Here is a 10,742-nt window from a genome sequence, read left to right as displayed (position 1 = left end):
TCTCTTCCCTTCTCTGAAATATTCTTTCTCTGAAGAAATCAAGAGAATAGGTTTGAACATACTCCAAATTTTCACTTTATGCTGCCTTGCATTACCAAATTTCCTTACTGAAAGTAGGTGAAGCGTTAGGCCAAGTGCTGAAGTTGGTGCTTTCTCTGCAGCGTAAGTAATCCATATGGTTACTACAGGACGGCGTATTAAATAAGATAGATAGGTATATTTCAAAATAAACACAGCCCTGAAAACAGTTTCAGACCATTTTACTTAAAATTAGAGTTTCACACATCCCATCTGTGTAAGTATAGTTCTTACTAAGGGCAGGAAGCTGGGGAAAGTAACAGCTGGATTAAAGTAATTTTTACAGAACTGAGAAGTTGTAAAGCAGTTTTGATTGTTGAGGAAATCAGAAATAAACATACACAAGTTTGGGAACACCATTGTTCTGCAGGCTGGAAAGCAGAAAAGACTACACAATGTTAGTGGCTCTGTCAGGTCAAAGAACACAGAAAGGGGCAAAACAACATTTCTAGTGCAAAGTAATTAAATCCTGCACCCCTGACCAGAAAGGAAGAAGATAAGAATGGAAGGCTCAAGAGGAGGAGGTAACCACATACTGAGCAAAGGAACTATTTAAAAACCCCAGAACCCTTTCTTAGCAAAGATTTACCTGTTTGGTACCGTCAGGGCACTTCCCTTCCCCCAGGACTGTGAAAGGTACACTGGGCCTGTTCCAGCACGTGAAACAATCAGACAGGGCAAAATAAAGTCAGGGCACGTGCCTTGTTTTCAGAGCATTGTTTAATATTTCAAAGAACTGTAGTGCAGTTCAGCTTATATATTTCTTACCAAAATTAAAGCACTTGCATTTCTGAGAAACATTCTAGACAAAGGAATGTTTCTCGGAGTGAAATGCCCTGTCATTTTTTCAAGCATAAGTGTCAATTTCTACTAACTCTTAGAAGCAGCAGCAGGCTGTCCAGTCTATCCCATAACTATGGCTTTGTGTGCAGATGAAGGAGGTGATACATTTTGTAACTTTTGAGCAGTTTATTACATAAAGGTCACATAACTCTATTTGCCTACTTTGTACACAATTGTCTAGTCTCACGCACAGTGGCTTCCAAGTTCTTCCTAGTACTGGCAAGCACCAAGAAATTCTGAAATAGAACATCAAGTGCCTTAATTAAGTTCAAAGTGGGACCTTGGTAGATGGATCTTGCACCCAGTTATCAGGAATGTACAAATGTCTTTATTCAAAAAATACAAAATAAATTATCTGTAGGCATGGACAATGACTGTAAACAATTACACGTGTGTTAAATGAAATCCGGTAACTGATGGTTACAGTGATTCTTTTCAACACCAGCCTCACTTCAGTCACTATCCATCCTCTCACACTGATAGCTCAAGTTTTTGAAGTCAGAACTGTCAGTCTTCAACAGCACAGCTCATGATGCATCCCTGCCCCAGGAATTAGAACATGCCACCTCCCATTCCTCCACCCATCCCACCCATTCCTCCCATTGCCGGCTCCTTCTCTTCTTTAGGAACTTCAGTCACCACTGCTTCTGCTGTTGATAGGAGAGATGCAACACCTGCAGCATCCATCAGAGCAGTTCTCACAACCTAAAAATAGGCAAGAAATAATTTAAAACCTGCTGACTATCGCAGGAGGTGAGAGGAAGCAAAGCTGAGACTTAAGACTTGTAGGTTACCTTCGTTGGGTCTATGATTCCTTTTTCTACCATATTTACAAAGTCCCCAAGCATTGCATCGTAGCCAACTTCTGATGGGCTCTGCAGGATTTTTTCAACTATCAATGATCCTTCAACACCAGCATTCTTTGCAATAGTCATTGCTGGGATTCTCAGTGTTCTCTTGATTATTTCAATGCCTGCAAGAAACAGGATAGTTGGAGCTCCATGTACCAACACCCACTCTCCCACTGCCAAGGAATGCTCTTGTGCTGGAGATCAATACAAAGAGAAAATCCTCCAAGCAAGAACATAAGCTATTTTTATAAGTTCCAGGAGGAAAGGTTCTCTGCTACTTGACACTTGCCAATTAATGAAATCTCTGCAGGATATTTATGCACATTTTGGTTTTACTTCTACGAATAGTAAGGAGTATTATTACGTAACATGACACAAAGCCTTTTTCCGTTTGCTTCACACAGTCTCTTGAGCATTATTAGATTTTTTCTGTCTGTAATGACTTTAACAGCCAGATCTCAACCTGAAGTGTTTGCCACTTTCTGCTGGGATACTGCTGCTTTACTGCTACTGGGTCTTTGACAGTTCAGTCAGCGATACGGTGAAAAAGCTCCTTCCCACCCAAAAGCAGAGACCACCACACCAAAGAAATGTGAAGTTTCTGAGATCAATGAACTAAAAACTCACTGAAAGCAATCTGCATTTCATCTGAAAAAGCCTCAGGACAGGAGAAAGCCATCTTGTATCACTCCCACACACATCTTCAAGTAATTTGCTTACCAATTTTCTGATCCTCGTTGGCTGGAGTTAAGGCATCTAAGGCTGGGATGCAGCGCAGCAGTGCACAGCCACCACCTGGGACGATGCCTTCCTCCACGGCCGCACGGGTGGCGTTCAGGGCATCGGTGACCCTGTCCTTCTTCTCGTTCACCTCAACATCACTGGTGCCACCCACCTGCGAGCAGCAAGCCACACATCAAGGTCCACACCAGGAGCCCAGCTGGGACAGCACTGCTGCCACCAAACTAAGCAGCCAACGCCTAAGAAGTGCCAGAAATCCAACCCACCCTCTCCCATACTGGCAGTCTTCTTCTGTACCTCAGCATTCAAGAAGCCTAAGCCTTAGTTCATCATTTCATCAAGTTCTTAATACCTTCAATACTGCTACTCCATCAGAGAGTTTGGCCAATCGCTCATTCAGTTTCTCTTTTTCATATTCACTGGTGGTAACCTCTAGCTGCTCGATTATTTCTTGAATGCGTTTTTCAATCTGAGTCTTTTCACCCTTCCCCTTAAGGAGCATGGTGTCATCTTTTGTCACAATGACCTCTCCAACTTTACCGAAGTCATGAGGCTGAATATCTTCCACATTTAGGTTCAAACCCTCTTCTCCGAACACCTGGAAGAAATTATGTGAAAAGCTAGAATTCACAGGTTCCCCACACATCAGGTGTTTTTTATCTACACGTACACGAACACATATAGCAGGCTAATGGTGCAAAATAACCACATTACTGCAGTTCCACCATCTGGGTGAAGAACTTCTTCCTGATATCCAACCTAAACCTCCTCTACACAGTTTCATGGTGTTTCCTTAGGTCCTGTCACTGATCATCTTGCATTTTGGCAAGTTACAAGATACTGACACGTCACTGACTTTAGAACAGTTTGCTGGTTTGTTACTTTGCGCTGCCATTACCTTAAACATGAAGTTTTATTTCATGTTCATGGGCCTCCTCTGGGTCCCAATATCATGCTATGATTTTCAAGTGCATATTCAAAAAGGGTAGCATAAAGGGACATTAATCAGTGCATCAACTATATGCAAAGTTCAGTAGTAAGAAAATTCACTCAGTCCATTCCAAACATTTTAAATAATTATATTTTCCACATCTGAGTTCAGGCAATTTTGAAACAGTCAGTTTTATAAAGGCAACAATTGCCTTGGAGTTCCTCCTTTCCCCTAAAAACCTATTGAACCTAAATTCTGCAAGGAAATCTTGTGTGACTTCAGTCAGTTACAAGGACACATCACTTATGGTTGGCCAGGATTGTATTACACAGCAATTATCAGTGTTTGCATTTCAAAACAACAGCAAGATTCAAACATCAGTTACTGTTACATTTTTGAAAGAACAGAACACATCTTGCAGCCCAGCAAATACAAGCCAAGGACCTAAAAATGCACAGTGTTTTATTCCTTACAAAGCACTAACATTCCTTGGAATAAAAACCCACTTAAAACATTGTTACTTACAGCACCACCAGTAGCAATCGCCATGTCCTTAAGTTGGTTTTTCCTGTTGTCACCAAAACCTGGTGCTTTTACAGCAACAACCTGAAGGCCGACCTTCAGTCTAACAAGAAAAATTCAGAGAATTAATCTAATTACTAAGCCAAATTATTACAGTGCAGCTGTAACAGCCAAGCAAACAAAGAGACCATCACAAACTGATGCTTTTTTTTCTCAAAAGGGCAGTTAGGACACAAGTAAAGTTCTGTCCAAGTTGATACAAAGCATGGTGATGCTAGAAGCTGCTGTTTCTTTGGCACAGAAAGAGAACAGCTTTACACCATGGAAAAAAACGCATTTTAAGCCTCACCTGTTCAAGACAAGAGTGCTGAGGGCTTCTCCATCAACATCTTCTGCAATGATGACCAAGGGTTTGCGGTTGGCATTGGCAATTTCAAGAGCTGGAACTATGGACTGTACGCTAGATATTTTCTTTTCACTGATTAAAACGTAAGCATCCTGGAATTCACATTTCTGCCCTGCAGAAACAGCATGCATTTTCTGAACAATTCCATTACAAAAACATATCAAGCATTCTTTTAACTTAAGCAGCTGCTTTGGAGCAATGGTTGCACTTTCCAAATGCATTTAAAAACAAAAAGAAAACTTGTTTTCCTCAAGACTCCACTCTCAATTCTACATTGTTCTGCTGTGTTGCAAGGCTAGCCTGATGTTCACAGGAACTCTTTGCATAGAAAAAGAACCCCCAAAACTCCAAGCTTTTACCAAGTTTTCTGATGGGGAAGGATCCCCTGCTCTATTTGCTGTGGTGCACAGCATAAGGAACTGTAAAGCCTTTAACAGGGGCCATTATTTCACACAGTCCGCTGCGAAGTGTTTGATGTGGCTTATTGTTAACTCACCTTTAGTTGTGTTAATAAAATATGGAGAGATGTAGCCTCTGTCAAATTTCATACCCTCAATGATTTCCAGTTCATCATTTAGAGTTTTTCCATCCTGTTTAGATGCAAGAAAGTCTGCATTAAAATCTTCCCTATTTACTACCAAAAGCACAAGTACCGTTTTAGCATATAATGCACAACAGACTGAAAGGCTCTGGATCAGCTGCACATCCTTCTCTCCAAAACAGAAGGAATACAAGAGGGAACAGTGATCCACCTCTGAACTAAAGGAGCTGGGGAGTAATTATGGAATGTGAGCTGCAGCAGCAGCATCACACATGATAAAAAAAGCCAGCCCTAACAGGAGAAGAGACAGTGACTTGGCACTTCATGTGTTGGCCAGTTCTTACCTTGACAGTGATCACACCCTTTCGTCCAACCTTTTTCATTGCATCAGAGATGATATTGCCAATTTCCTGATCTCCATTTGCTGATATTGTGGCAACCTGAAAGAGTAAGACAATTCATCTTACTTCCCAATGCAAGATGTCTCCTCACAATAAAAAAAAATCAGAATAACCATTTGCAATGCTCACATTTTTGACAAAGCAGAGCAGCTGACTGCAGCACACTCACAGCTGGAGCCAGGAACACTGTTAGAAGGGCTCAGACTCTTGGGCAGCTGTAGCACAGAGCCTGATTCCCTGCACTGGGCTCACACCCAGGCCATCTCCAGGAACAGGGACAATAAGCCAGGACCATCAACACACCTGACTGAACCTGATCTGCCACAGCCTCAGTACTCTGCCATCACTTCCATTCACAACAGAGCTTTGTTCCCATCAGTTCTTCCCAAGTACACACGTTTATGTTTCAAGACCACACTTTGGAATGAAACTTGAAGACAAAAATGTCTCCCCACTTCTGAACTAGCTTTTAGCAGTGCAGTTGAAGACTGTTTATGATGTACAAAGAGAAATACTCAGTATCAGATGCACACAACCTAACTTTATTAAACCTGACCTCACAAAACTTTTTCTGAGTAACAGCTGCCTAAATTTGGGTTACATTTTTTTGTGTGTTTTTTCTTACCTGTGCAATTTCTTCTGGAGTTGTAACAGGTTTTGACAGTTTCTTCAGTTCAGCTGTGATGGCATCCACTGCCAGCATCACCCCTGAAGATGAACAGAGCACTTGTGAGTGAGCAAAACAAGATACAGAGCACAGAAAACACCAACAAAGCACCCACCTACCACAACAAAAAGGTTTCCTTTCAAACAAAAGTCCACACTGCAAAAATGGATTGTTTGCGTGTTCAAAACCAAATAGTTCTTGTTCCTTACTGTCATTTTTATATGTAGTGATAGATGTTTTGAAATTGGAGTGAGATACTCTCACAATCTAAATTTGCCACAGATTTGTTTATATGGATATTGTATTAATTAAATGCAGAAATGGCTTTAACCAGAGTTCACTTTCAACACAGTAAACAAGTTGACTGCGTGTAGAATAGTACAATGATTAGAATAGCTAACAGTTGTCCAGAGTCCACAGGATAAGAAAAACAATTGTATTTTCTAAACATTGCTTCATATAACCCTTTATGGTGGCTCTTCAAACAGAAAACAAGTCAAATTTAGGATAAGCAAAATAAGACAGATCAAATATTGAAAACAACAGAAAAAAGTTACCCCTCCTGATTTCTACTGGATTGGCTCCTTTGCTGATCTTCTCAAAGCCTTCCTTGGCAATAGCACGTGCGAGGACTGTTGCAGTAGTGGTACCATCTCCTGCTTCTTCATTGGTATTGTTGGCAACATCTTGAACTAACTTGGCTCCAATGTTTTTGTATTTGTCTTTCAAGTCAATTGCCTTTGCTACTGTCACACCATCTTTTGTCACTTTGGGACTTCCCCAGCTTTGTTCAATAATAACTGTTCTACCCTAGAGGGACAAACAACAAATTTTAAATCCAAGCCAACCCACAGCATGTTACTCTCAAGAGCTCAACTGAAAATTTTGAACAGCCACAGCTGAACACCTTACACAGGGCATTCTCCAAAACCAGAAAAATGGCTCAAAGGCTTTATGCTTTTATAGAATGAGGCTCCATTCTTCAGCCATAATGCTAAATACTAGTCTGCAATTAAGTAAGATTACCTTACAGAAAATACTAAAGAGATTCTCTGTAATGCTAATAATTTTACCCTAAAATTAAAATACAGCAACTCAAACAGCTGAATTTCCAAAATTTCACAATAAACACTCTTTGTGAATGAAAAACAAGTAATACAAAGCTCAATTTGTTGCATGTGCTGGAAGGAAAAAAAGCAGACTTGCAAACCTCATTAGTGATTAGCAAAGAGAACTGAGAGTACATCCCATTTGTGTGCATGTGTTACAATAATTTCTCAAACACTGCAAGTTACCAAGCTTTGCTCATCTTAGTTGGCACTTGGATCCAACTGAAAAGCTGGACTATTCTATCCAACAGACACAGCCAACATGGGAAACTGAACTATACAGGGAGCACATGGCAAAAGCACCTGCACAAGGACATTGCTTGTTCACAGATGAATTCAGTAGCCAATAGCTGCTCCAAACAATCACGTTCCAGTTTGAGCTGGAGGCAGCAGAAAAAAAAGGAGCCACCTCTGGTCTACTACTGCCCTGAAACTCCTCTACTACCCTGACAGCTGGAGCTGCTGCAAGAGGGAAGGGAGAGCAATTGCCCCAGCTCAGCACGGCCTCCCAGGCAGAGCTGCACAAGCCCCCTGAGCTGGTCTGTCAGGTGCTGCTGGGAGCTGACCCTGCTGCCTCCTGCCAGAGCTCTCCCGACCCAGGGTGGGGATCACGAGCCAGGCAAGGATTCCCGTGCAGCTCCCAGCGCTGTGGTGCCCTGTGCCCCTCCCCTGCTCCGAGCCCACACATCTGCCTCAGTGACTGAACCAGCTCTGGCTGCCTGCCAGGCATGAGGCCACGCTGCTCCTGAAGCACAACCACCCCAGCAGCTACAGGGAAAGGTTCTGCTTCAGTTACTCAGCCTGAAGCTGGGGAAGAGCTTACAGAAATGTACCTCTGTGCCATGGACCAGTAATGCCAAAATAACACACTCCCCAAATTCATTTTATTTGACCTACGTTTCTAAATATAGAAGTAATTAAAAAATAAGAAAACTCCTCTCTGGAGGGCCATGCTACCAGTACGTTTTTCATATAATGTTTCCCAGCTTGCTTAATTTTATTTTGCATTTTTATAAGATCTTATTCCAAATGTTTGGTTTGCAGCTCTGAGAAGAGGGGCACAAGAAAACCTACAGATAACAAATCACATGAAAGGGCTTGCTCTCAGCAAAAACACCTGACTGTGTTCCTGAAGAAGGGAACAAACACCACCAGTAACTGCACAGGTGTTTAGAATGGTCCTGCATATTGAGAATCTGAGCTCTCACACAAATCATTTCTGTTCAATATGCTGGAGCAGTACCAAAAGATTCTGTGAGACTGCAAACTGGGTTCCTTAAAACGTAGAACAGTGCCGAATGAAGTTTCCTTACCAGAGTGATCTTTCTTAAAAATACCAAAAGTAGAATCAGGCACTGCAGTACAACCAATCCATTTTTACAAATACATGGAGAACAGCATAACAAACAAAAATCCCCTAAGGTTACGTGAAGTTGCATCAGCAACTGCCCTTTAGCCAGTGGATTAGAACTATACTTCGGCATTCACGAAGTAGCCTGATCAAAAAAAACAGGAGTTAAATTAACCAACTGCACTTAAACTTTGTTCCTTTATGGAAGTAGCCAAAGCTTCCTGACAGAATCGTTCCTTAATCTTTATCTGCCCAGCTTTATGACATTTTTGCCTTTAAATAAAGCTGATGGAGCACTAAAAATGTGCAGGAACTGTATTAAATAATGCTACAGAGGCCAAGCAGCCCTCAGAAGAACTATCATGCACATGCTATTACAGGGAACAGATATTCACATGAGCCCCAAGGAAATCAGTGTCTCATCCTCAAAAAGAGGAATCTCATTTCAAGCACATTGCATGACTGTGCAGAATATCATAGTTGGTTTTCCCAGAGACCCAAATCTCCCTTACAGGACAGAATATAGGGTAACACAAATGAATGCCACTACCATGAAATTTCACTTAGGCTGGGAAGGTTCACCAGCCAATTGAAAACTCAGCATTATAATTTGGACAGTTTTTAAAGCTTGTTAATATTAAATGGTAAACTAATACAAAATTGTAACTTGTAAAAAAAATTAACAAACCAAACAAACACTATTAAAAAAGCCCGAACCAGGCCACACACATGCTAATTAACCTACCCCACCATGACACAGACAGTTACATTATCTACTGCACTGTTACAGGTTATCAACTGAGCTGGTAACACATTATGCACATCGCCTTAACCTTCAAAATATTTTGATGAACATATTGTACCTTTCACAGGAATCCCAGTAATTTTACTTTGTTACTACGAAAAGCACATGCACTATCCGACTTTTGGTGGCAAACATGAGACCACAGCTGCTTGCAGGAGCCTGTCCAGGCCCCTACCCCTTCGTGTTGCGGTTCTGCAAATACAATCGTGCAGCTTCACCGAGAGAAACCCAACGACCGTTCTCTGTTACAGTATTTTCAGCCAGCTCTGTGCTAACATAAAGGCCAAATCTTTCATTACCTTTGGCCCCATGGTGACAGCTACAGCATCTGCTAAGAGATCTACTCCTTGTAGCATCAGAGCTCTCGCGTCTGCTCCGAACTTCACATCTTTTGCATAGGCTCGTGTTAGATGGGGGGCGAGGGCTCTGGACACTGGTCTTATCTGACGGAGTACTGTAGATAAACGGAGCATGTCTAAAATATTAAAAGAAACGTAGAGAAAAACAAAAGCATTATGGCTTTGCACACCTAGCTACTTCTACAGGAAAAGAAAGGGGACAGATTTAGGAAGTAAAGCAGGCACGATGAATCTTTAATTTTTCGACTGGCTGAAATCAAGACACACAAGCAACTCCAAGTACCGGGGCCGGCTATCTCCGATCCTCACGCTGAGACCCGCGCGGCAGCAGCTCCTCCCTGCGCGGCCTCCAGCACCTCCGAGCTCCTCCCGCTGAGCGTTCCCCGGAGCGGGGCAGGACACGGCGAGGGCACCGCGGAGCGCCTGCGGCTCCATGTGCTCAGCGCGGGGGCCGCACCCGCCCGCGCCTGCAGCAGCGGGGCCGTGACGAGTGGAGCTCGGTAAGGTTCCCAAACCCCCCCTTACGCCAGCAGGGGCGGAGAGAAGAGACAAGGCCGCGGCCGCCACCCCGGGCCCGCCGGAGCCCGCACGGCGGGGAGGGCCCCGCGGCCACATGGCCGCTGCAGCAGGACACGCGCAGCAAGGTCAGCACCGCCCGCCCCCCGCCGCCCCCCGCCGCCCCCCGCCGCCGCCCGCCCCGCCGCGCCGCCACCACCCAGCAGGAAGGTGCGGGCCCCGCTCCCGCCACCCGGGCGCAACGCCCCCGTCACGGCCGCTCCCCGCTCCCGCCGCTCGGGCCCAGCCGCTCCCGGCGCGCGGCTCCGCGCTAACCGCGGCCACAGGACTAGGGCGGCCGTGCCCTCCCCATGCCAGGCAGAGCGGCGCGGATCCGGCGCCGCGGCCGCGTTCCCGCTCACCTGCGGCAGCGCGGGAGCAGCACCGCGGCTCTGCGGACTCGCGGGGCACGTCTGGCGCGGCGGCGGCGGGCGGCGCTCGGCACTCACCGCCTCAGCCCCGCCCCCGCGCCGCCGCCGGCCCATGTGCGGCTCCGGCCGCCCGGCCCCGGAACCAGCATGGCCTCCGCGCCCGCCTACAGCCCGCCTGCCGCGCTGGGCCACGGGCAGGAACGGCGCATGC

The 10,742-nt window shown here is 44.7% G+C and overlaps 1 protein-coding gene across 1 annotated transcript; it reads right to left on the bottom strand.

Moving 5' to 3' along the window:
* Positions 1–243: 243 nt before the first annotated feature.
* HSPD1 (heat shock protein family D (Hsp60) member 1) lies at positions 244–10,662 on the bottom strand. The gene is made up of 12 exons (XM_058839809.1): positions 10,523–10,662; positions 9,546–9,721; positions 6,539–6,791; positions 5,940–6,022; positions 5,258–5,353; positions 4,869–4,962; positions 4,316–4,484; positions 3,970–4,069; positions 2,866–3,111; positions 2,493–2,667; positions 1,716–1,894; positions 244–1,626 (listed from the first exon to the last, which is right to left on the bottom strand). The coding sequence occupies exons 2-12, from the start codon at positions 9,717–9,719 to the stop codon at positions 1,474–1,476; spliced, it is 1,722 nt and encodes a 573-aa protein (XP_058695792.1). The 5' UTR covers positions 9,720–9,721; positions 10,523–10,662; the 3' UTR covers positions 244–1,473.
* Between the last annotated feature and the right edge of the window lie 80 nt (positions 10,663–10,742).

This window comes from Poecile atricapillus, chromosome 5 (genome assembly GCF_030490865.1).
Source record: "Poecile atricapillus isolate bPoeAtr1 chromosome 5, bPoeAtr1.hap1, whole genome shotgun sequence".
Lineage (NCBI taxonomy): Eukaryota > Metazoa > Chordata > Aves > Passeriformes > Paridae > Poecile > Poecile atricapillus.
This window is presented reverse-complemented; position numbering and strand designations above follow the sequence as displayed.

What these genes read in the sequence shown, in the direction of transcription:
- HSPD1 (XM_058839809.1), bottom strand. Translation starts at nt 9,719, where the DNA reads ATGCTCCGTTTATCTACAGTACTCCGTCAGATAAGACCAGTGTCCAGA. An exon ending in CTGTCACCATGGGGCCAAAG is followed by an intron (nt 6,792 to 9,545) that starts GTAATGAAAGAT and finishes TTGTCCCTCTAG; the next exon opens with GGTAGAACAGTTATTATTGA. An exon ending in ATGGAGTAGCAGTATTGAAG is followed by an intron (nt 2,668 to 2,865) that starts GTATTAAGAACT and finishes TGCTGCTCGCAG; the next exon opens with GTGGGTGGCACCAGTGATGT.